Source organism: Dicentrarchus labrax, unplaced genomic scaffold (assembly GCF_905237075.1).
Source record: "Dicentrarchus labrax unplaced genomic scaffold, dlabrax2021, whole genome shotgun sequence".
NCBI classification, from domain to species: Eukaryota; Metazoa; Chordata; class Actinopteri; family Moronidae; genus Dicentrarchus; species Dicentrarchus labrax.
In genome coordinates, this window is record NW_026136704.1 from 27,973,891 (window position 1) to 28,001,414 (window position 27,524).

At 37.3% G+C, this 27,524-nt stretch overlaps 1 protein-coding gene across 5 annotated transcripts in view; it reads right to left on the reverse strand.

The window, feature by feature from the left end:
• The window catches only part of cntn5 (contactin 5), a 96,495-nt gene that overhangs the window by 29,916 nt on the left and 39,055 nt on the right, over positions 1–27,524 (reverse strand). For all 5 annotated transcript variants that reach the window (XM_051398143.1, XM_051398146.1, XM_051398145.1 and 2 more), the window contains exons 3-8: positions 24,344–24,550; positions 19,162–19,285; positions 18,876–19,051; positions 12,139–12,234; positions 8,173–8,376; positions 3,179–3,281 (exon numbers count right to left, since the gene is read on the reverse strand). In XM_051398143.1, the coding sequence (XP_051254103.1) occupies positions 3,179–3,281; positions 8,173–8,376; positions 12,139–12,234; positions 18,876–19,051; positions 19,162–19,285; positions 24,344–24,550 (910 nt within the window). The remainder of the gene's footprint in view (positions 1–3,178; positions 3,282–8,172; positions 8,377–12,138; positions 12,235–18,875; positions 19,052–19,161; positions 19,286–24,343; positions 24,551–27,524) is intronic.

Consider the following 27,524-nt stretch of genomic DNA (forward strand, 5'->3'; position numbering starts at 1 on the left):
AATTTTGGAGACCTTTGCTCCAGCAAAATTCTCAACTCGCCAGAGAACAGAGCAAATCTATAGAGACCTTGAGGGGCTGTAGCATGAGGGTGAATTTTCCTTAGTTTGTGGCACGATTTCTCTTTGGAGGCTGAATAATGAGCACCAGGCCTGTACGTGTTCACAGGACTGAGGGTGGGCAGGAGGGAATAGTCAGTTTAGAAACGAGAAGCTCTGCCTGTTAGTGTCTTCTGTATGAGACTGTTGGCATTTACTCTTGAACTGTGAAGCTCTGGTCATGTCCATTTTGTCAAAGTGTACAAACTGAGTATTTCATACCCTAACACTATGAATGCATTACACACTGGAGTTTGTGTAAGGTGTTACAGATTTCAATTTAAGAATCTGCCCATAGGCAAGCTCTGAAGATGACATCTTAATTAGCATAACACACAATTGCTGTGCTCTCATCTGGACTGTCTCTATAATAAAGGTTGAAAATTAAATCTAATACCAAAATACTGTATAGAGGAAAATTGGTTTGCTTCAGATCATTAAGATCTAGATATTATGCCACCATTTAGCTCATTTGCTAAGCCCTCAATTCCATGGTCCCTCTAGGAAATTCTACAATATTTTTAGACAGAATCAATTTGAAACACAAAGACACATTTTACCTGCATGATCTGAGCAAAAAACAACTGCCTTTCAAAAACATTAACAATAGCATCAAGAGTATAAAACATGTTGTCATTAAGAGGCACTTTCTGATGCTGCTGACAATGTGGTCCTTGTACAGCTCAATGAGGAAAGTAACTACAAGGGTTTCAAGAGTTTGATTCCCTCTGGGGTCACTAAAACTAAAAGTATATCTCTACTCTAAGGCAATTTGGATGAAAGCATCCACCACATGCCACATATATTTTAAGTGGAAATGAGTGGGAGAATGTGTAACCCATCAACTGTACAAGGCTTTTTGAACTACAATGAACTTCATACTCCAGTGTCCCTTGAAATGAATGCAGCTAACAGCAATGCACTTTCCAGAGATTATTGTAAATCAGACTGCGAAGACAGGGTTTTAAATTGAATTGGGTTGTTTGAAAATCTATAGTTAGTACAGTATATCATCATCTATAGATAGCTATTCATGGTAACTATCCTTAAAACATTTGCATCAATATATATAAGAACATCACATGTTCTTTAAATGAACAAATGTTCTTTATATTTTCAGTATATTGTACACTGTTAAACAGGCTGTCAACTGTTAGTGGAACAGAAGCAAACATGCTTTTGTTTGCTACAGATTTCCATCTAGAAAATATTGGCAGTCGAGCTGGAAGCCAGACAAACCAGCAAACTACTGGTTCATATAATGACAATAAACATTTTTATTATATATATATATATATTATATTATATGATTTAAGAATGAGCAAATATTTTTATATAGTAACTGGTCTATATCGTTTGACAGTTCTCATGTAATCCAGGAAAATGGATGAATGTTGTCAGGCCACAAATAAATAGTTTGAATACAAGTCCTGTTCACATAAAATGTGTGATAAGCCAATTAGGGCTAATAGAAAAACGCTAATTTATGAATAATGATGATAATGATTCCTGCCAATGTTGTACTTTGTCTTATTCATCTTTTTATGTATATGAAGTACCTTGAAACAACAGTGCTCCACAATAGCAATCATTCTACAGAGAATCCACTTTAACAAACATAAGTTCTAAAATCATTATCATCTCTAATTAAAAAAGTTTTGCAGACAAAAATAACAGTATAAGCTGACTAGCGTGCAAAACTCTTAAAAGTTAAGAAGACTATTTTTATTGTTTTATTTCTCATTTTCATTGTGCCATTGTTCTCTTTGACCTTGACTATGGCCTACTAAGTACTGTCACTGGTAAATATCACAACAGACAATCACATCAAGGAGCTTTGGCATTCACACACAAAGAGCTTTCCTGTCCCGTCTTAGCTAGTGATGCCATCATAAATATGGATCAACAGGAGAACAAAACCTATTTTAACTTCATTTTCAGCACTATATAAAGACTGGCATTTCTTAATGGGGTGCATTGATAAATCATTCATCTCTAAGCAAAAGGGTAAGTCACTGGGATCACTGTCTGACTGAAAGCCATCAAGCACAAATTACTTCATTGAGAGAAGCGACTCAAGCTGTTTTGCTGTTCTACGTACAAGCCTCCAAAAACTGCTGCTTAGCTTGATAGGAAAAACTAAGGGGTGTGAGATTATAATGCAGTGTCTATATATTTAGGAAATGACTTGCCATAATGTGGATAATTAATTGAAATCAAGGTAAACAATTATGAGGTCCTTAGTCATCTGTAGATTAGAGAGTGTTTGCTCTTAAGATAGGAGTCAGCAATGAATAATTCAAGCAGAATAATTATAAACAGAATGGAGCAGGAATGATAAAGGACTATGTTGTACAACGAAAGTTATTTCTTGTAATTTCAAACACCACTTTATCTTGCTTCGTAGACAGATTGATGTTTTGTAATGATCAAATTTGACCAATAATGGTGACTTATTTGGGTCTAGTCTGCTCACAATTTAGCCACCACAATTATTTTGATTTAAAAAAAAACCCTCTCAGTTTAAAAAAATACTTGGATCTAAAAAGGCCTTTTTTGTAAACCATGAAGCTAACTTTAGTAACAGCGGTAAGTGGTGTGGATTTTAGTCTCAGTGGACAAAAGTGTGTTTTCCCTTCTGGCAGACAACTATTACCAATTTCATTTTTCATAGACATAACCTTGGCTTTCTACATTCATAACCGACCCTGAAAGCACCCAGGAAACACAGATACATTAGGGCTCTCAATTATGAGAACACATGGGTCCCTAGGGCTGAATTCCCTATTCAGTCTCCCCCCCCCCCACATGCACTAACATGCCATCTAACAACCGAGCTACGATGCTGCACTTCTCTACACTCACTTAACATCCTGCCTGAAGACAAGATATGCCTGGTTCCCCATTCAGGTAATGGAATAATGCAATTTAAAGAAGAGAGAAAAACAAAAGGAGTATTATCTAAAGGATCTCTCAGGAGCAGAGCAGTGATAGGCTGTAGTTTACTCTTCCCAGTGATTAATATGATACTGCTGTAATAAACAACAACCTATATTTGTTCAATATGTCCTTGTTTACTTACTTCCCCAGAGCAAAGCACTCCAGCCTGACAGTGACTCCTCTGGCAGCCAGCACAGATGTAGGAAAATGCACTTCAATTTTGGGCTCATATTCACCCATGATACCTGGAAAAGGTTAAGAAAGAGGAATTGCAGACATTAGAACCAAGCAGATTGAAACAGCTACTTACCCCCCATTTCCCATCATCCTCATCTTTTCTTGCAGTGTGTTACACAGAGACTGGGCATAGGGATTTAAAGATAATAGGGATTCTCACTTCCTATTGCCCCGGTACTTTTTTTTTTTTATGAGTATGTAAGTAACAACTGAACAAAAAATAAAAAATGAAGCAACCAATTTAAATTTCCAGAGAATTCCTGATGTATAGGCCTCTCAAAATACACATGGCACATTGAATCATGCAGTGTACAGGTATGGGACTGCACATTATGCACACCATCTGGCAGATCTTTCAACCACCCACCTTTACTTTATACCCTGCCTATTAATAGGTTACTGCTTTAAATCAAACACAGGGTAACTGAATACTTATATTTGATCTAATTCTAAAAAACAGAGTAGCATATTAGAATACAGGATAAGCCAAGTTTAACACACGGTATATTTTATTCTAGTATACTTCCACGTATTATATGGAGTCAGAGTTAGTTGGAAAATGCAGTCATGTGAGCCAAAGTCTTAGGTAGCATATTGCCTTCTATGCACGACCACAAAGGCTACTTTGTAAGATATGGTAGAAAAGCTCAAAAGCCATGGTATCACAATGACAATGACAACAGGGAATAGTATTGCATTGTCCTCAAGAATTAGTAATCCGCTCTACAATTCTACAAACACATTGCGAAAGGACACAAGTGATAACGTGTTATCAGTCTTGCTAAGTGCCACTATGACTAACACCTCCAATCTAAGTCATAGCCAGAGGACACCTTTTCTTTGTTTATTCATCTGTATGTTAAGGCGGCCATTTATATCCATTTGCCAGAACAATATGTCAGATGGCATTGAGCAAATTTGGAGAAACAAAGGAAAACACCTTCATATGGGATCTAATTACTATTATCTGTCTTATTAAATGGGAGTTTGTGATATGAATATTACATGAGCATTTTACCCTTTAGACGAATGTTAAATGCACACACAATCATTGCATGTGAGCACCACTGATGGACACACAGCTAAGCCCAGCTACCTGAATTCAAAACAAAACATATAAGACCATATGCAGCGCTGCTCCACTTGTAATGTATATGATCAGTAAGACAAATGACCGGCATGACATTTGAGAAACCATAATTACACCTCCTACGTGTACCTGACACTTTTTATGTGATAAAATGAATGCTGCAAAGAAGGAGTGAGGTTATTGAATTGTGGCCCACTATGAATGGAAAAGGAGTTTTATGATATTTGTTCCAAAGAACTTTTCAATTTCAATCTCATTCTCAACATTTATGGCTCCAAAGCAGCCCTTCACATGTAATGAATTTGCAATATTTCATAGGCTCATGCCATAGTATATTCAATATGATATTCAGTCTCAGTGGCTAGACTTGATAGAACTGAAAGAAATAATGTCTTGGCTTGGTGTGCTGAAACATTACAACCCTCATTTGTGGCGTTGGTTTATATTTCATGTTCCAGTTTCATTTATGAAAATTAAAATTTTCTGTTGTGTTTGGTTCTTCTGCAAACCAATTCCAATTTCAATTTCAAAGTATGATACATGTTCTAAAATTTACTGGGTCAGAGCTTATAGCTTTGGAAAATGATGTGTTTTATTAGCTCTCTGATCCAGTAATAGATATGGATCATAAGGTGCCTCTCAGAAGCACTAAAACATGAGAATGTTTGAAACTTTGATAAAAAAATTGTACATTGAGAAACAATACACAATGTTTTTACAAATGAATTAGAGCTCCTTTGTATAGAAACGTTTTAAGATTCATGAATATAAACATTTAAATCCAAATTTGACATTTTGACTTCCCCATACAACAGTAAAATTGTAATGGTTTAATAATTTTCCTCTTATTTTCTTCATTTCCATACACTTGAGCCAGCTCCTGGACAGCTGGACTGCTCTACCTAATTGTACAATCATATGTAGCACTCATTGAGGAGGGTGCCCTAAAGGCACTGATCCTTCATCCATACTGCATTAGCAGTGCAGCCATGTTTAATACAAGGAACATGATTAACATTGCATGAAATGTTGTAAAATGTAATTTTTGATGATTAGAGTTTTTAAAAACATTTCTTCTTGGGGCAAAGGCGATAATTTAACATGCTGGCACTGACAATGACACCTTTACAGTTGTTGCGTGTGCTCGATAAACCTAAAACATTAAAGATTTCAATTTGAAAGAAACATTCCTATGATTCAGACAGAGATGCCATTCTATACCATAACAGTGATGTATCAGTGGACTGAAAGTTGGAGCTTTCTTGACAGCAGAATATGTACATTCAGGGTAAAAGACAATGAGCTATTTTGACTACACCACTAAAAATATGTTGGTTAGTAAAACATCATGCTGACATCCAATATGGCTATGGGCCTAAGGTCTTCAATAACGATTTACAAAGTAGGGCAGAAAACATGCCATATGGAGACGACATGCCTGCAAACATCACGTTTCACTGATATTACTGTCAGTGTGGAGAGAGAAAATGTCTTATGACTATAATAACCCCACCAGTACTGCACCAGTACTGCACTGCCACTTATCTGTAAGTAAAAGCAATGGTTAAAATCCTGATCTGTTTGACACAAACATTCATTTGAAATACACTGACATACAGACAGTAATTGAATAGTTTTATGTGTGCATGTATGTGTATATAGATTTTCTTTCGTTGGCATCCAATGTGCCTTTTTTACTACTAATTTGATATAATTTTGCTGTCTACTTAAATTTGTACAGCACTTTGGTAAAACTGGTTGTTTGAACTTGTCACCTGTCAATCAGTGTGAGAATGATAGGTTTGTTATTTTACTTTATTATATTTATAATAAAAATGTACCTCAGAAATAGTTGCAATTTTATGTACATCATAGCCTATGTAAAAAAAAGAGAAACATATCACTATAAATAAAACTGTGTGCACACATAAAGTGAACCTGGTCACTCCTGCGAGGTAAACCAGGATGTAAAACCTCTCTGAAGATTTTGTTCCTTTAATCAAAAGAAGACCATTAGAACTGACAAACAATGGCAAAAGATGGATGAAAGATGATTGCAAAAACAAAAAAAAATAGACATAATGGATTTTTTTTTATTTACAGCAATTTAATTTTGCTGTAGTATTTCTTTTCATTACCAAACACTCCATGTGGTCTGATACAGAGCCATTTCAAAGGTACTGCTATCCATAGCATTATTATGCACTTGCTTCTAGTTAAATCAAACAGATAAATCAAAGGCGGTGTCTTTCTGAGATGAACTGTATGTCTGTTTAAAAACAGTGCATTAGTGCAGAGTTCAGTGCTTAGCCCTGCTCTGCTCAAGGTGGATTGCGAATTGACGATCAATGGCTTCCAGCAGAGTATAATGGAGCCCAGATGCTTGTTTTGATTAAGAGAGTCATGGTTGGAGCTGACAGTGGTGAGCCGCACACAGATCCAGCTTGAACTGTTCACTGTGTAATAATCACTCACGTTTACTGAAGCACAGATTGCGGTATCTGATTGGTCAGATTCCAATGATTGAGGGGTGCCCACGCCGTGGGGACATTTGGGTGACTGCTGTGAGGTGTGCCAATGTAATTTTCGGCATTTTAGACACACATTCACAATATAAAAAGGCTGGTGAACATCATGAGATTTGCCGAGCAAGAGATGCCAAGACATTCTTTGGCATAACGGACCTACAGCTGTAGAGATTTTATTTGGCCATGTTGTGTTGCAGGTGAGAGTGCTGTCCTTCAGCCCACATGTCATAGCCACATATCACAATATGAATGCTGCTCATCATAAGCTCATCATTGAAAGATGAACAACAAAAAAAATGTCTTGTTTCTTTATCTGACAATCAGCCATATTTAAACACAGCAGACTGACCACATGCCCTTCTGAATGTATTTTGCATCTTGGTTAATGAGAGACACAAACCAATTTAGCATGGTTATGTGCTAGGTATTATGCATGTCTCTGAGGGCCATTTCATACAAGGTTATGCAAATAGCAGAGCAGGATTCTTGCTGGAAGGTAATCCTTAAGAGGTAAATTCGTGTTGCAACATTTGGAACAAACCTGGTTCCGAGGCACAGAGGCCCTTTCACAGCTTCACTGGGGATGTAATCTCAGTGGCTCTTTAAAACCTTGACAATGACAGGCACCTGTGTGAAGTGATGGACGTTTCTCTGTGTAGTCAGATGTAAAAAGCCTGTAGGTGAAATCCACACCTGAATCCAACAAACAGCTCCCCGGCATGGCTCCTGAGAGGCTAGTATAAAAGAGCAAAATCCCATCCACAGCAAGGGCCATTGATTCAGTTAATTTTATGCTAGAAAATGATTTCCCTGATGGCCAGTTTCACCAAAGCACATTGTGAGTGAAGAAGACTCCCCACACTAATGTTAAAGGATTGCTCACTATCTATTTACAGTGTGTATGGAATTCATAACGCCCTCCACTAACATGAGGCTCAGTGGAAAGCAGAAGACTGCCCAACTTTTATTAACCTATCTGATCTGAAAATGTTTCTCCAAATGCATTGTTATATAATAAAATGCACCAGCAGAATATAAAATATGCTTTTAGATTTTCATCTGTGCTAAACAAGTTCAGACGGAGGGAGCACTGTAATAGATCTAAAAAAAATAAAATAAAAAATAAAAACAATTTCACACTTTCAAATGATCAGTGAGAGGACTCTGCGATACTTTCTGTCTGGTTTATCCAATAAAATCCATTAGATTTGTCTTTCTAGGGCATCCATACAAACCCGGGCCTATCACGTATGAGAGGTGCTATAAATCTGAGAGCCTCACCGTCGGTTTTCAGTGTTAGAGGTGTTGGAGGGCTCAGAACCCGTGCATTCGTCACTGTGTTCTTCACAAGACAGATGTAACTTCCTACGTCAGAGGGTTGCACCTTCGAGATGTAGAGGTTTCCTGTGTCCTGGGAAATGAAGCGCCGACTGTCCTCGGCAACAAATGAGGGGAACTCATTAAACACCCAGCTGTAGATGATCTCTATGAAAGCAAGAGGAGAACATACAGATTAGAAAAAAGTATAGTATAGCGCCTATCTTTGTGTCTGTTTTGACTTTGTTTGTAATAGTCTTCTATACACCCTTTGAGTTTGTGGCAAATAATTACTGAAGGTTCCTCGGGTGTTACTCCATGAAAAAAAAGTGTGTCTGATCTTGTCTTACATATAGTATGCTCTAAAATATAGTTAGGATTAGTCACATGCTACCACTAGAATAGTGTATCTACTGTTCCAACCCCTGTTAAACAACAAACACTGTAAACATTATCAACCATTAATAACCAATGTTAATCACTGCTCAATATCTAAGAAACAAGAATAATTTAAAGAAGTAATGAGTGTGAGTTTTGTACAACAACAAAGGCTTGCTCATCAGCATAAAATGACTGCTATAAAAAGTCTAGAAAAATTGACTGAGGCCCCTAAAGATGAAAAAAAAAAAAACAATTAAACAGCGCCTTAATGAGCATGTTATTTGCAGTGATGTCATTTTAATTAATTGCTGATACCATCAGGAAGGTGAAACTGGCATATGAAAACTGAGATTCCAGGGCCGTGAGCATGGTTGTGGGTGTGCATGTGTGCGCACAGAAAAGGATTTTTCTGATTGTTTAGGTAATAATCTTTGAAGGATTATGAAGCTATTTGCATCTAGGTTGAATCTTTTATATTTTATTCATGAATAACAGTGTGGGATAGGGTGGGATATAAACTCCTGATCCCTTGAAGACTTGGCAGCACAGATGTGCTTTTGTGTTTAGTATTCTTTACAGTGCATGCTGATATACAAATTAAATTGTTCAAAAAGAAAGATTACACAATTGCTTGGAACAAAATATGTGGGTTTGAAAAAAAAAAAGCCCAAAAAGAAAAAAACAGCCACAAACAGTCTGCAAAGTGACCCTGAATAAGAATGAGTGGGTAATAAAATGGATGGATGGATACAATATGACTATGATGAACATAGAACAGACTTTGACAGCACGCTGCTGCTTTATGTCTATTGTTCATAGTTCTACACACACCATCCATCATTATGTTAAAAAAATATGACTGTCAAACTCAGGGAGAAATTAATCTATTCAGTGTTGCCTAACAATATTTCACAACTCTTTGATTCTGCATCCATAATCTGTCTATTCTGGAGAAAAAAAGGACGACTATATTTCCTTTAGACCATCAATGTCATATTGGTAAATAATGAATAACTGCTGTTTCAAAGATGCTCAGATCTGAAAGATTTAAACTCAGTTTGACACTAGATGTAAGCTCAAAGTTAGTAGCTGTAATAAGACAGAAAACTGAATCAAATTCAGGATACTTTACACATATTATATGTCAACAGATTAATTTGCAAAGTCAGCATCATTTGCTTAATCTACTGAGAGGACTACTTGAAAGCGAGAGGGAAGCAGGGACAGGGCACATGGCAGTAATGCAGATTGTGAGCTACAACACAACCAACTGTACTCTAATAAATAAAGAATGATAACTTTATACCCAGCATATATTGCTGATTTAAAATGTAAAACAACATAAATTACAATGTTCTTTGCTATGAAGAATTAGCCTGATCAAAGACACCTGAGTTCCAAAAGGTTTTATTCAAAGGTCACCATACTTTAGCTTCATAAAAGTAAAAGACTGTTTACCAAAGACACATACAAACTGATCACAAGAGCTCAAAGCCATGAAATGGAAAATAATAAACTTTTCACATCTCACCGATTCCAAATTGTTTTCACTCATGAGACCTATCTAATTTAAGTGGCATTTTAATGTCTTTGAATCCTACCACAACCAATTTAACTTAAACATTGTTTAACACTCCCTATACAACATGAATTTCAATTGTGACACGCTCTGACTCACCCAGGCATTCATCACAGCCGCACATTTTATGGCTGTGGCATTTTTAAAAATTATTTTAGCTGTTGTGGATCATTTTTCATTTTATGTCAGCAATGTTGAAGAAATAAATTATAATCTTACCTGCAGTGTGTATTTGAGCATAATCTGTAAACATGAGAAATAAGCATCAAAATAAAGGTTCAACAGCCCGCTGAGGCTGGCCTTCTGGTTACCAGTATTTAATGTGTGACTGGCTAAAGCAACATTAACTTGTGTGTACTATGATTATCATAAAACCACTGTTTGTATATATATGTAACATTAAAGCTGTTAAAGGTTGTACATAAAAGATTAAATCCTTCAAAGCTAAGAGCACATTTTTTTGGTTTTATTCAAGGGAACGTTTAAGCTGTTTAAATATAAATAAGATTTTTCCTGAAACAGTATTAACCAAGGTTGCCCGATCAAGTACTTAAGATATCACTCTGGTTACATTATTTTACTGCCAAAATACAGTGAAAGGGAATAGGAAACCTTCCAAAACCTTTGATAGCAATTTTGTTTTAAGTGGCATAAGTGTCACTTTGTATATCTGATCTTTTATATCTTTTCTTATTTGTTTACTGTCCTTGGTTCATAAATCGTGATTTGGCACCCTCAGTCACAATTCATTTGGTGACTTAATTTAGACATTAAAAACAAGAAAGCAAATATTCAAGTAATAAAAGGACTTACTGCAGTGTTTCCCCACAACAGACTTTGATACATGTGATGCTGATGTAAAATATCAATTGCAAATTTGCAATTTTAGTGGTTGAGTTATTTTAAAGGTAGAGTTATAAAATGTATTCTGTATTGACCCACTTGGTCAATCCGATAAAAGCAATGTAACACGAGGGTCTTACAATCTGTCATCATGACTGAAACCTGGGTCAATTTTACAGCTTATAGCATCAAGACTGTAACAAACCTTAAATGACAGAAAATCACTAGTTCCATTATACCGAGCTCACTTCACAGAATCATCTACAGTGTTTCTGAATTTCAATTTGAATTTTATGTAAATTACACTTCCAACCATTCAAGAGAAAACCCATGAAAAATAGAAGCATGCATGTAAGGGGGTTTGACCTGTAAATGTAGAGTGAAAAATGACACACACTTTAAGCAAAGGCAACACCTGTGCTGTGATTGATGGAGAACTTTGAGGATGAGAATCATCGGCGCTACACTTTAATCTGTCAATCATTAATCATCATTAATAATTAATTGTCTCTTTTTTAACTCAACTATTCTGCCACTGACTCTCTGGTTACTATCATGTCATTCAAAGTGGCATCCAGAAATGGAAGCGGGTGCTGAGGAGCGCTTGGCACACATTCCCACGGGTGCAGTGCAGCGGTACGACAGAGCTGATGCAAACAGAAAGCCTGGGTGATTCATGGCTCACATAAGAGCCTACATTAGAGGACAACTGCAGAGAGGGATATTCAAGATATGCCATTAAAGAGAGGTGTCTATGCGCTGCCTATGTGAAATAATTGGCTGTGTAACATTTCTTTTCATTTCTAATGATCCAGCAAATTTGATCTCTGAGAATCTGTGCTCCGGTTCTGTTGTGGCCATAACTTACCACGTCATTTGAACAGCATGGATGGATGGACAGGAGAACGGACGGGCACAAAAACTAACCATCGAAATACAATGCAACAGATAAATAAATAAATAAATAAATAATGAGAACAATCATTCACCTTGGCAGAGTAATAACAACACTACTTGTTGTCATAGGAATCGTGATGAATAGTGATGAGTTTATTGACAATCCCAAAGGCAGTGAAGAGAGAAAAATATTTTTTCTTCCGGCTGTGATTGAAGGTCTTAACTCTTACCTGGTGAATGAGGAGGAGGGGTACACATGAGTACCACACCTTGGCCTTCCCGCACAGACACCCCACCTCTGGTCTTCACACTAAATGCACCGAGATCTGGAACAGCACGCAAAGACAACCATTTTCAGCAACAGTAAAATATAACATGTTGAATCATTATGAAGTGGCAATATCCCTGCTGCCTTCAATGTCTTTATATGATTTAGGAATGTAAAAAAAACACAGCAATGCATCAACAGACTTTTGAAGTGGTGGCACAAGGATAAGGCTTTCATCCATCATTTGATTTCCAATGCTGGTTTGTGTTCACACACAATTTGTTGTGATGTGGATTCTCACCCTTGTTGCTGCACTAGCAACTCCTACTGGTTTCCTGCATGGTGATTAAAGTTAAACAATGGCTGAGGTTCAATCATCACCTGAAAATAAGAATTGTTTTTGTTTATTAACCTTAGAATGATCTTTTCTAATCTACAGACGTTTAGCAATTAAAGGCACTTGGTAAAGGTTTGGGGAAGTCATCATAGTTAGTCATAGCCAACATTTATTGTGGATCTGTGGCATTAAATGGTTAACAAGAACAAGAAGACATTAACTGTTAGATTAAATCATCTCTAATATGATGTTACTTTTTTTTAACTAAACTCCTTTACTGACATTTTAAATTTACTAATGTGGCAGTGTGTTTGTTTTCACCTAGTTATTTTTCAAAACAAAACAAATCCCAGAACCGTAGCCTTCAAGGACCCAAAACTGCCTCCTTAATTTCTAGTTGAAGCAATGCCAAAGTGTGGAAATGAGGCGACTGCTGACCCAGGGCGGGTCTCTGTGTCTCCAACACTTTCATTTCATCACTTTGAGGTACAGTGTTGACTATTACTCCAGAACTGTTGGATAATTATGCCTCCGAGTGACTTGTGAAACCTGCGTTTCGTCTAAATTTCTGACACATTTAATAATAATCATAGTTCATGGCCTTCATCTTCAAATGTAGCACAAAGTCAATTTCTTGTCAAAGTATATTTCCCTATTTTTCAAAACATCAGTGTGGTCTCCTTTTTCTCCTCATTAAAGCACCGAGTTGCATTTCATTTTATGTACAGGTTGTCACGATACTTTTTAAACATTTTAGTTCAAAAGAAGAGAAAACATAACAGATCAGAACAAAAGTACATAACAACAGGTTAACCTGGACCCTTTATTAAAAAATGGCAAGAGTTTGGTGAGCAGAAATACCATAACTACATAAAAAAAGAAGAAAGAGTAAATATTATATGTGGTATGCTATACTCTTTCAATAGAATCAAGCAGGAGAGTAGCCTGTCATACAACCTGTATTTGCGAGCATTCAATCCACACCACAAGTGGCATCTGCCATACCGACCACTTCCTGTGCTTAAAACAAGGCAGATCGAACAATGAATAGACAGTCAGCTCTACACAGTGTGCAACACTGGAAGAACAATACACAAAGCTAAAATGTCTGAAATGCAAATGACTGTAGATACCTTGGCTCCCAGTGTTGTTTAAAATGAACTCTGATTGACTGAAGCTTTTACCTTTAATTTGTTTCCCACTGATTGGACTATCAATTCAATGTTAGGTTCCTCTGTTCAAACTAGGGGCTGCTGGCTAGTTCATATTGCAGAGTGCTTTTATACTGAACCCTGACTTGTAATCTTTTACACTGCTAACCTAGTAAAACTCGATCCCACCTCTTGCTCATTTGTTATGTGTGATTCATGTGTGCTAACAAGCTGCCACCAGCGTGAGGATGGAGGACCACTGATTGTCACCATGTTCACTATTGATTTACCAGCAGCTGTCACAAACCTGCCTTTTTTGTCAATTAAGCTGCCTTATACCTCTGTTTCCTTTTGAATTCAAACATAAATCATGAGTTATCATGGATCAATGTTCTCTACTGCAGCTTTAATGAGCAAATAGACAATATGTAGGCTAAATAGATTTTTCATCTATTGATAAAGACTGGGACTGGACTGGAATGCATGAGTGAGTAAATAAGTGAATAAATAACAGAAGGACAAAAACAGCTACTAAAGTAGAACGAAAGTAATCACTAACCTACAATGTGACTGTTGTACTTGGCAGCAACCAGATGTGAGTGGGTATTCCTTCACCTTCAATTATTCAGCCAGGCTACATTTTGTGGAAACACAAGTCTTCCTACTGTAATTTTTATGTTTATATATTTCCATTTTGCTATGCTATAAACCCCTATGATAACAATTCAACCTATAGTACACTATTTCCACTTTAAGAGACCCATCACACTTGTTGTTGAAAACACAAAAACACGTAGTAATGGGGAGCTCTTTCCTGGTAAACATCTCCAGGCACACAAGAAATTATACATTTTACATTTCCGGCTGCAGCAACACTGGTTGTTTGGAATAAATAAGTCATGGTTAGCAGTAATAGCCAACATAAGGGAGTCAGAAAAAAAAAATCGAAGAGCCAACTTAACCTACAGAACTGTTTGATTGCCAAGTGAAAAGTACAATGTGGAAGCTCAATGGTTCCTTAGCATGTATATGTAGAATAAACAAATAAAGACTAAAGTGTTTTAGTCATTGAAAATGAAATGAGTTAAAATGAAATGCTTACTCACCTATCATTTCCCTTTGCAAAATAGTTATGTAAGTTAATCAATATTTAATGCCTTTTTAATAATGTAAAAACAGCACGGTCATTAAAGTATCCTCAAAAATTACAAGTCAACATATGTCCCTATAAATGTTTAAAATCCAGAAATGCAGTGATGAAATTTGTAGCAAGCACGGGAGCAGGTGCTCAATGCAAATTAGTTATTTAAAGATCAGTATGAATTCAGTCAATGGGCATTAACTACTGATCATTTCAGATTTATAGAACATTTCAGAATAAGGTGTGTGTGTGTGAGTGTGGGTCTTCCAATGCCCAAGTCAAGGCGTACCGTTAATTTCATTACTACTGTACTGCTCAGAGTGGCTCGATACCTGAGCCTCAGCCAGACTCACGTCTGCAGAGAGAGAAGAACTCTTTGGGGAGAAAGATCAGAGGCCTCCTTTCTGCCTGCTGCCTTCAAAGTCACGGCTGAAAAACAGCCCAAGTGTGAGTTCAGCAGCTCAGAATTTCAAAACAAAGAGAGAAAAAAGCATCCTACTGAAACATCTTTGGAGCAGAGTACACGACCAGTGGGGTAGAATATAGAGAGCCTTGACTGAACCTTTCCACATGCACTCTGGCTGGTCCACTCTAGCTCTCCCCTGATTCCCTGCATGAAACAGGGCTGTGTTCAGTTCACCAGCTTGACTTAACAACCTTCAGGACCAGAGTGTATTATGGAGTGTGTACTGCGCACCACACACAAATTAATTTAGCCCAGACCAGTCTAAACAATTGACTTTTTTTTTTTAAATGTATCTTATACTTTTACTTTATTCTCTTATATGCACGCAGAAAAAAGAAAAGTGATAATATTAGTGCCCACCAAGATTTAGTAAGACAAAATATCTTCAGCATACATAAAAAAAATCTTAAAAACTAACCCACTAATAAACACACTCTTAAAAGGATAATAAAACCAAACCAGTCAGCAACTGCTTAACAAATCACAATAAAGAAAATTGGCCGAGTTGCATACCTCCAGGATTTAACATGCTCTGCTTGAAGTGATAGCAGGTAGTTTGTAATTGGGAAAATAATGTTCACTATCTAAAACAGAGATGACTGTAGGTCAGCAGGCAGCAACATGTATGTCTCAATGTGCTCTGATTGTGTACAACACAAGAAAATGTAGTTGACCAGTCTATTTCCAGTATTACCAACATATAAAAGCATGTAATTACTTCCTTAAAATATACAGCTTACGTGGGAAAGAAGTGCTCATGTGTATCTGAACTATAAAGCAGTCGACAACTGTGTCAATGCATGAAAATGTGCGCTGCCAACATGAAAAGGGAAGAAAAAGTTGAGCTCCACGCTGAGTGATAAATACCCACCATTTGTTATGCTGAAAGAGAGAGGGAAGGTTCTGCATCCAAATTTGTGCTGCAGGGCACCTCTCTTTGTTTCTGTGGCTCGCCTTTTGAAGGGTCGCATTTTAAAGAAATGTAGACTGGGAAAGAGACTATTACACATTGATGCTGAAGCTGAGGCAACGGTCACACAAATTTGTCACTTTATATGCTTGGATGAACCTAGAGGAAAAATAAACTCAGTTTTGGGACGAAGTGTCCTGACAGGTTTTCTGAATACAGCTTAATAAAGTTCAGAAGGCACTGAGCTCTCATCAGTTAAACTTATTTAGGAAACAACCCCAATAAGGCAGCTAGCTTAATGTGGATGATCTTTATTGTTGTTACTTAAAACATATTCACAAACAGAACAAATAAATCTTTCAGTGATTCTTACACAGTGTGATGATGTGCCACCCTTACACAAAAAAATCTTTAATTCTCCCCTTAGACGTTTCTGACTGGTGCTTCAGACATCACCACACAATGACAGTTGGTTAAATGTGGGATTTGCTCCCGACTTAATAGTACAGCTGAGACATCCACACATTTTTATTCAGTGAGTGATATTTTGGGGCTGTGGCTTCAAACCCCCAGGCCACAGAGAATTTGCTACTGTGCTGCAATGCACTGACATTGCTGTGATTTGGCAAGAAGAGTTGAATAATAATGATATAATTTTGTAGGCGATTATAAGCTGTTTTTAATGTAATACCTAGAACCTGGCACACTCTTGTCTATGCTGCATCTTTCCACATTAAGCCCCGTCACGCCTCCAACAACAGGATACTGACTGACCTGTCGCTTATTGGAACAAGAAAATCCAATTTTGTGTAAAGGTGGCTTGGGTGAAGCTGATGTGAGACGAGGAAGTGGCCATCGTCTCAGCAGGCACACCTGCCAATCAACCAAACATGACCCCAAATATACCCTTTGCTTAATCCCTAATATGCTTTAAGACTTAATTATTTTTTTTAATTAAGGCTAAGACACACATTGGAAAATGTGCAATTGGCCAAATTAACTAGATGCAAATATCTATAAGGGCTAAATGGAATAAAAAATAACTGATTTAAATTTGAAAAGATTTATTCGGTTCTAATCTTCCACAGCAATACATTAAGATTTTTTATTTCTGGAGCCAGGATCGTGCAGCCATTACAGGTGGCGGATCTTAAAGTGCTAGACTCAAATTCTTTGGATTGTCTCGTTGGCTGACGGTTGTTGAAAAGGAAGGTTAAAGTTTCCAATGTGATTATGTTTGAGCTTAAATCATTTAAACACAGTAAAATATGTATGCTCCAGTACAAATCTGGGCATCCATTTGCACTATATGACACATCACGGCTTTGTTTCAAGTGGGACAGAACGAGCAACTGCTGTCTTCTTCGTCTAACAGATAGAGAGTGAAAGCCACCTACAGAAACTCTATAGAAATTTCAACAAATGAAATGCACACTACAGTGAAAAACACCACACTGTTTCCATAGAACCCAAACTTTTGAATCTTACATATCGCCAGTATGAGTCTGATGAATAATATAGTGTCAAGCAAATTCACAGTATTTATGCAAAACTAAAAATAGCTACCAATGTCTCAGCTTGAAGCTTCACCTAATAAATGAGAGCGTACTTGTTACATTGCTCATTTTCGGTTCAATCTTTCAGGAAAAAAAGGGCTCAAGCTCATTTTTTTCACATACTGATTTGACACGCAAGTGAAGAGAGGGGGAGGCAAAGATCTGGACAGTTGAGAGGACAGATGCGAGTACATGTTGAGGTGCAGCTTCTGTCCCTTAGAAACTAGCAGCACTTTTTTTGAAGCATGTCTGTGCTTTACCATCTGGGCATCCCTGCCTGCCAATGCTGTCTGGCTTATATTTAATTTAGGAGAGGTCTTCTTCTGATTTTTGTTCACTTTTTTGATCATGCTGATATATATATGAAACAACAAAACAAAAAGAGTATAAAAGAAACAAAAAAACTAAGTTCTGTTAAAGAAAATTGTTCTTCTAGGAAACAGAACTCCATTCCTTTTTTCTGTCTACATACTTTCAGGCTAATCTAGCCATTTGTTTCCTGAGTAATTCCTGTAACAACTGTAAGTCCCCATAACAACACATGGGACCATGTACTATACTTTCTAGCAACAGCTCAGTGAGTGAGACCGGTAATCTCCCCGTAGACATGCCAATAAGGCTATTATGGTCATTGCTCCCGAGGAAACTGTAGAGAAAACCAACAATGCATTTTCCTCTGAGCATAGTGCCCCTGGTCTCTCCGTGTATGCTGCCTTAGCCTGTGGTGATGTTTTGGAGTTAGTCCAGGGGATTACTGGGGGAAGAAATGTGCTTTTTGCTCTCATTTACCATTGAGACATGGCATTTGAGGGTACATACCCTGTTAGCAGAGAAACTCAACAGTATCAGATGGAGCCGGTGGGAACTAAACTCAGCATTGAAACCTTACTGTAGACAGTGTAGTGTTTATTTACCCCTGGAACCAAACAGGTTTATTTTGACACAGAGAGAGAAAGAGCTTGAAGCTCATTATTTGCTTCACGCGAGAGCCATGTTCTTCACCCAAGACAGAATAAAATGTTTTTTTTTTAACACAGTCAAGACAAGACAAGAGCTATAGAGTATATCATATATTATTTGATTGTATGTATGTAGAATTTTAAAGATTTTTGAATGAATAAATAAAAAGTCTACTCACATGCAAACTGTAAAAGAGCGTCTCGACTGAGGACCGTCCCAAAGCCGTTCTCCGCTTTACACTGGTACTTCCCGAAGTCAGTGATCTCACTTGCATTGTTAATAAGTAAGTTTCCATCAATGACGCTGTAGCGATAATCTGACTCTGCATTTACTTCTGTCCGGTTGATGTACCAACTGAAAAACATAAGAAGAATAGGAGATTTTAATACATTTGTGAGGAGCGACAAGCTAATGAGCTGTGAAAGTGGGACTGCAATTAGGAGATGGACAAATCTATGTCACACCTGTATGTGGGTGGTGGATTCCCCCGTGCTTCACAGTGCATCACCACTTTCTTTTCACCAGAATCCAAAGGAAAAATAACATCGTCTGGCTCCTGGATAAAGACAGGCCCAAACTCTTCATTCTCTATGAGAAAAAAAGACATAAAAACAAGGATGATTGCAATTATCACAACATGAGCGCCATTCAGTTTTAACATCCAATTACGTTTTCTATTATTCCCTAGTTTGTTTAGTGCATGTGTATATTTCCTACCAACCTCTATTATAGGAGACAAGAGAGAAGGAGGATGTACAGCTGCATACTGTGAGGGAATTATAAACAACAAAATAGACTACAACAATAACTTGCATTCTGCAGCACACTGACTTTTCTTTTGATAGTTGATGTACTGTGATATATTGTATAGATGATCTGGCTGTTCAACAGGAGGAGCCTCCTTAAGCCTGGTGGCAGTTCTAAAGCAGAAATAAGAACTTCTTAAATTAGAAGTGATTCTTTGTGATCATACAGTTAACCTGGTTGGACATGATTTATTTGGTGGGGAAAAAAAGGTTTAGAAATGTCACACAAAACACATGTTCAAACAACGGTACCGAGTGGTATACACCCATGTCAGATGAGGGATAACATTAGTAATTTACTGTTAGTTAATTTGTGCCGACATACTATTTATCATCTCTTCTCACTGGTCTATTTCTGACCTTTTACAGAATAATTTCCACCATCCTGCTACTGAAAATAGGCAATTTTTTTATTTGTCAGGAAAGAAATGTTACAACAACACAATCTTTCCCTTTTCTGTCAGTTCTCCAGCATTGTTTACTATCCACCTAATAGTCTGTGGCAAGCCTCTGTTTTTCCATAACAAGCTCTACAAGCAAAATTGCAAGAAATAAAAACAAGTTTACGGTCAAAATTTTATCCACAAAAAATGGCTCTATCTCAGAATTAAACATTGGTCAACAAATACTTACTGTAAGCAGCTCTTATCTTTGGGCATCAACATGGTACTATTCAATTGCACTATACAAATGAATATAATAAAAATATACAAAATATTGTATCTAAGTGACAACAAGAGTTTATTTCACAACAGAAAGGCTTTTTGTTTTTTTCTTCTTGCTCTTCAAATCTAATTTAATACCACAAATGTATCCAAATTGTCTATTCTATTCAATCTATGAGGTTTGTAGCCTTGGCCCTCTTGGTTGTATTAACTACTCACCTGTTGTGAGTTTAAGCCCCAGGCTCTATTGGGTACATTAATTAACCAATAGGCATTAATCTTGGCATACAACTGCTACATACCATATGCTATAGCCACATTACAGGCAGCTCACACCATCGCATAGTGTCGTGTATCCGAAAAGTATAGAAATTTGGAGCATCGTTTGAAGCACACTGTGCAATCTGCCATTATGTCGCGGTCATTTTTGTGCCTGGAAGGGCGAGGTGCATTGTTAAGGCTTGGTAATAAGCACGGCCATTGAAAGTGCCTTGCAATCAGAGCCCCCTTACAAAATGATGAACGGGGAGACAGATCTGTATAAATCACAGACAACATCAGTTTGTTACATCAATATGTATTAAAATATCATTGTCAGAAGTGTAAATATATATTTGACTGATGTTGTACCATATAATTAGGACAGGGGAATAATACAACAAAACAACAATACTGCGAACCCCACACTACCACAGTTGAGATTAGACAAGCGAGTAAGTCTAAGGCAATTCTAATTAAATAACCAAATAAATTGGATTAACAAAAAGTTTCAAGGATTAAAGGAATGAGATTACCTTGCCTTGCAACAAATGATTTACGTTTCCAATGGCACATATCCAGAAGGTGAGTCACAAGATGTTAACAATGAAATTAATTTCAAAGTAACATGTTTTTGCAGGATGGAGTTCAATTGAAACCTGGATTACAAATGTTTATATGATTTAAAATTTGTGAAATGCTATTTAATGACTACATCTATGCCACACTGATTTAAATCTAAGTTGCTCCTGTTGTGATTTAAAGTGCTTCTTGTGTAAGATTTGAAGTCTCCGCGGCACAATTGTACCCTCATATCGATATGCTTGTTGGTGTAATATTTTCCACTTGACAGTCCCTGTTGCAATTCTCTTCTGTTCCTTCAGAGTGCTCTACTCTTTGATCTTGCCTTCTGTTAACACAGAAGTGATGTACTTATTGTAGAGGGTTTCCTAGGTATATTGCATCAGACTCTACAAAAGACAGCTGAATCGTGTGTTCTTTAGAAGAACTGTTTCTCGATGAGATAATGAATTCATACAGAATGTAAACCTAGTGAACAGCTAGCGATGTGCTCCTTGTGTTTACATGTGACGCCAAAATGCAGCAGCAGAAATTCTTATAGTGTATCAAAATTCATGCTATTTGTGTAAACAGACATCATTATATTGAGCATTTAAGTTTGTGTGGCATTACATCTGATCCGGTGCATAAATAATACAACGTTGTAAGTCACCAGTCTTGAGTACTTCTCACTATTTAGGAATAATGTGGTGACAAAAAAAGACTCATGGTTTTTTTCTCAGGGTATCTATAATCTCACCAACCCTTTGTCAGCAATTTGCTGCTCTACAGGGAAATAAAAAGGTTTTGAAATAATACCCTAATCAGTGGAGGAAAATGAATCAATATTAAGTTGCAACCTTGTTGTGCATATAAAGCAAAGCCAAAGTGTTTGCAGTCTTACTAGTGTTAAAACATTTCTTTGCACTGCTCTCTTGTCTATCCATCCTTACATACATCCAACAATACTAGCATGCTCCACCTGCCCCCGTTTAGCTTGTGGAGTGGACTGTGATGTATGATGAAATTATTTCTATTTCAAATGAAACAATAGTAGGGGCTAAGGTTTCTGGTACTGAGTTTCAGTTTAAATGAGGAACAAGTGAAAGAACCATGCTGATATCCATGGATCATAGACTACAGGAAGTCATGAAGAAGCAGTATCATTAAATAGGATGACATCCAGTTTATGTTAAAATTTCCGATTAATTTCTGTCCCCTCAAATCAGGTGATGATGCATAAAACAGGCTACAATTCCCACAATGTCCTTCTGATCTGATTCATCTGAATTAAAGCTGAATGTTGGCACTTTAACCTTAAAATTCAGTGTGACGGAGCACAAAGCCAAAACAGCAACAAGAATGCCATTGTCCTTTCTGACTGCACTGCAGTTCTGGTTTAGAGTTGAACATGATCTAAAAAAAAGAAATAGTCTATAATATACTGCGGAAAGCCATCAAAACAGCTATGCTTTCTGCTTCAGGTGACAGGTGAAACCAACAATGGATTATACTGACATCACAATACTTAATAAATGGACATTTGAAGCACTATTTTCATTGGTAATTTACTGGTAACAGCATGATAATAAAGAGGTGTCCAGACATGTAAATAAATGGTGGATAAATTATTATTTTCTCTTGTTCCGGGACACCTAGATGCTTAATCATTGCTTAATTACTGGAAACGTGTGTGCACATACAATAGACTATTTGTGACCAAAACATTAAAGAATTGGATAAAAAAGCCAGGTTTCAGTCTTTAAGGACATATGGGCTGTGTGTGTGTGTGTGTGTGTGTGTGTGTGTGTGTGTGTGTGTGTGTGTGTGTGTGTGTGTGTGTGTGTGTGTGTGTGTATATATATATAAAATACAAACACATACACAAGCACAGAAGTTGTTTAAATCACTCAACTTCAAGTGCCATGGCCATCTGTCAGTCACAGAGCCAAAAAAGCAATATCCCCTTTGAGCCACGAAAGGTGCATTACTTTTTGGCATCCATTTCATCCACTGAACATCAATCCAGTGCAATGGTATAATGCTCTTGTCACCACTGACAATGGAGAGGCATTACTCTCACCTTGGTTATAGAGATGTAAGTCATTTTATGGCTACATAGTGATAATGCTGTCAGAGAGTAAAAAAAGACAGGAAGATAGGCAGAACGGCACAAAGAAAGAAAGGAAAAGAAACAGAAACAGAAAAAGACAAAAAGAAAAAACAAAAAATAATATTTTCCGCTTGATTTTAATGTGACCAGCTCCTTACTCCTAATGCGTGCTATTATTTCGCCAATTCAGCAGCTACTTCAGATTTCCATTAATTAAGCACTCCAAATGCAATAAGCATGATGTGATTAATCACATATTAAAGCACCAACGTGTCATTACATCCTCTAGAATTATTCATACTGTAAGTCAGGAAGTGACCCATGTAGATTTATGACAGTGTGTTTCCATGATGTGTTTGGGATATTAAATCTTCCCTTTTGACAAAAGATATACATCATATCTATAGCTTCCATAGTGACAGGAACACAGAGAGAGCTGGATATTGCCATGATCCCACTTCAATTTCACAAAGGGCACAACCCCGGTCACTGCAGCCCATGCACAGTGATGATGGATAGGTGAGATTCATTTTCAGACCAAATCTAAACAGGCAGGAAGCCTTCACACATAAAGTGTGACCAGATATGGCAGACTGTTGCAGAGATAGCAGAGTGCATTCACACCAATCATGTTTGGAGAGGTTTATTCAAACTTGGTGTCCACCCTTTTAGTTTGGTTCATTTTGGCGGGTGAGAACAATGTAATCTGAACTCATGTGGTACTACCTGATCACACTAAGACCACCTGAAAATTCAGGTCTCAGTCCTGCATAATGCTGTTACAAGGCTGATGGTCAGAACTGAGAATGCAACCCAGCACTGTTAACTAGAAAAGGCACAAAAATGCAAATCTCTCTTGGCAGGAGGAAGTTGCTGACATTTGATTGCCAGCAATAACATCTTACAAAATAAGCTGAAGGCATACCAGTTTTAACAGATAATTCAACTTCTTCTTCTTCTCATTTTCTTAACTAATGAATACCACAGCGGGCAAATAATGCCAGAGTGTACACAAGTGTTCATTATCCTTGGCTAGAGCTGCGAATGAAATCTATGCACAAAGACACGTTTACAAATTGTACTATTAATGAGCTGTTTGTGAGGTCATTTGACTTTTGTGTAAAGTTGCTTAGTTGGTTTTTAAGTGTGAATGTGGACTTTAACAAACCAAAGCCAAAACTTTTCCATTTTGGTAGAGACAAGAGCAAAGAAACTGTAGGTGTGACTGCACCATTAGTTTTACCTTCACTCCTGTAGTCCTCCTGAGAGCGGAGCAGACTCAAGGCTGACAGGGGGTGACTGGAGAAAGCAGGCCAGTCAGGAGTCACCAGCCCACCACTGTGGTGTTGTCGGGGTCTATTGCGCGAGTTGAGCACTGACGAGCTGTCTGGTTTCATTCGTAATACCGCTGCATATGATATAGGCCGTGCTGCAACAGCTCTTGCAATGTCTGGGGAAAAAAAGCAGAAACACAGCAAAGAGTTACATCATATATAGTCATGACTTCAGTAAAATTGGTCTACTACTCAAGGGTTCAACAAAAATTTGGTCCAAAGAATGTTTTTTGTATCAAAATCCATGTTCAAACAGAGAGAAAGAATAATGCAATTGCATTTTTTGTGGTTATGGTTACACACCAGACTTTTCACATTGACCTGATTCTACTTCCCCATTTTATATCTGCTCTCTGCCCTCGCCATATACTAACTCTACCTCTCTCTGTGTTCTTGCCATTTTTCATCACCTGATCTCCCCTGACCACCTGCACACCTGTTCCCACTTCCCTATTAGTCTTGCGGTATGTATACCAGGCAAATCCCATTCATTCTTCACAGATTGTCTGATGTGCTTTCAGCTTAGCAGTCCAGTCATCATCTCTGCCTGCCTTCCTGACTGCAGGAACCCCTTCCTGCTTATGGGACTTTGCCCCCCTACCTATCTAATATTGACTGTTTGTGCCTTTTTATGACCACAAGTAAAACTGAACAATTAACTTTACCTGCCTTGTCTCCGAGCTTTGTTTTTGGGTCCAAACCTAATAATACTGAGCCATTACAGTACTATATTGTAACCTCTGTATTTGTACTATTCTCTGTACTACCGTCTTCTGTAAAACTGATGAGCTCGAGTATCATGCTACTGGAATAATCTGTGCTCTACTGGGCAGAAATCTTGCTGAACAGAAACAAAGAAAAGAGTAGAGACAGCAGGATAAGGAGGTGTCATGATTCAGAGACAGCTCTGACTGAAATAGGTGGAAAAACCTAGAAGGCATTTCCTACAGTCTGCTGAAAATACATAATTGAAAAACATGGGCATAGTATCTGTGATGAAAAATCCACATTTAGGCAACAAGATGTTGATTTGGAGCTTTGAAGCCTCGGTGAGCTTATATCTATTCCTCTTTAAGCCTCAATATCCACTTAATGGAACAAATCACCACCAAGACACCTGTTAAAAAGAACATTACAGATAAAGACCAAAACTTCTTAAACTTGATACCAGGATTTCCCTTTTGGGCTTCCATACAGTCTTTTTGAAGCATCTAGCATTTATTTGGCATTAGAGGCACCGTGTAAAGGCTCATAATGCCTTAGGTGAAAACATGCACTTCTAACAAGTTACCGCAGATGCTCTGTATATTCTGGAAATCATTGTCATCAAAGTCTCAAATTGAATAAAATGGTACGTGTAACAGACCAGGACCGCTTCCTTTAAAGTAAAACAGTCCATGGAGGTGCAGAATAACATCCTCTCTGAAATGTAAACTCTATTTGAGACTGTCACTAGTCATTGCTACTAACATAATCTTCTTACACTTACTTTTGAGGAATTCAATCCACTTTACGTAGGGTGATGTGCCAATGTGTTGTTTTATGATAGTACAAATGTAATAACTCAAGATTACATGCACAATTAGTTCACACATGACAGCTGATCACTAACACATATTCTCCAAAGTAACTATACAATACAGCTAAAATAGATAGCTGAATATACTGATGATATGGAACCAATTCTGTTCGGACAAAACGCTTAAAGAAATATGCAAAAGACCAGAAGCTTCAAGCTCAGCAAGAGTCTAATCAGAGTTCTGCAAAGGGGGTGGGTGTGTTTTGCACTATGATAAAGTGCTATGAAGAAACTGAACAAAACTGAGAAATAATTATGTGCCCTTGGGGACTTGTCAGCTGCAAAAATACTGCTATCTACAAATGGAGAGCGGGCAATTACTGTATTATATATTATGGCGAGTAGCAGGATATGGAACTCCATTTGAAATTAAAGGTATTGTGAGTTTGAAAATTGATAAGCAAAGCAATTAGTAGTCGGTTGGTAGTCAGTTAAATAATGTATCTTGCTGAGAATCAGCTCAATTGAGGTGTAAACCACATTTTCCACTGCTGATACCCACGGTTGACTAAACAATGCAGAGCCTTCCACTATTTCTGTTGACAGCTGGAAGAGTTAAAAACCATATTAACTCCAAATAGTAGGAGTAAGACTAAGGCATCTGTTTCTTTGTTTTAGCTTCACTGACTGAATGCCATCTTAATCATAAAATGTAGATATATTCGCACATCCTATGATGTCTTACATGCATTTAAATGGCCATACTAATTATCTCAAATGTGAAGATGCAGAACAATAGTTTTGCTGAACAGTTGGTTTCGTAGCCTCTAATTAGTCTTAGAAAAATGCCCCTGTGCTCAGTGATTGTATGACATTTCTCAAAAGCCATGTGTTTGAAAGAGCACTATTTACCAGCAATTACTAGGTTTAATGTCTCTTTATTGTAAGTATTGTTCTTCTTTAGCTATGTTTTATTCATTTGTCAGCACGTACTTACATTGCAAACGCTGTTGTCACAATTTAGAGACTTATATAAAGACTTGCTGAGCGTATAATGCAGATCCACTTTCTGGTCTTTCACACTTTCACATCTCTTGAGCAACTATGTTTAGTTAGTTTTGTCCTTCCTATATCATTTAGGACCACTATTTGCAGATCTTTTTTTACAATTTACAGTAAATTACAGCAACATGGTACCAACAAGGTAAGAAGGTTCTAGACTGAACATAATAAATGTGACGCAAGTTATTTCTTGTTTAGTTGAACTATGTTAAGGTTCCTTATGTAAGATTCTGAAGCAATTTACATATTATTTTTATGTATAAATCACATTTTATTACCAATGAGTGAATGGGTTGTGGACCAATAAATATGCATTTCTATGTAGGGCTGCTGGTTGAATTTAATGTCTAAAAACGACTCGCACCCACTACAACACAGAGTCACAGTGCACCAAAAGTCCAAAGTCAAAGCTAACATTACCGCAAATCTTGTGAAAAACATTGTGATAATGTGGTTTTATCTGGCTAAAATCTGGCTCAAAGGTGTACTCGAGTATGTAAGTATGTATA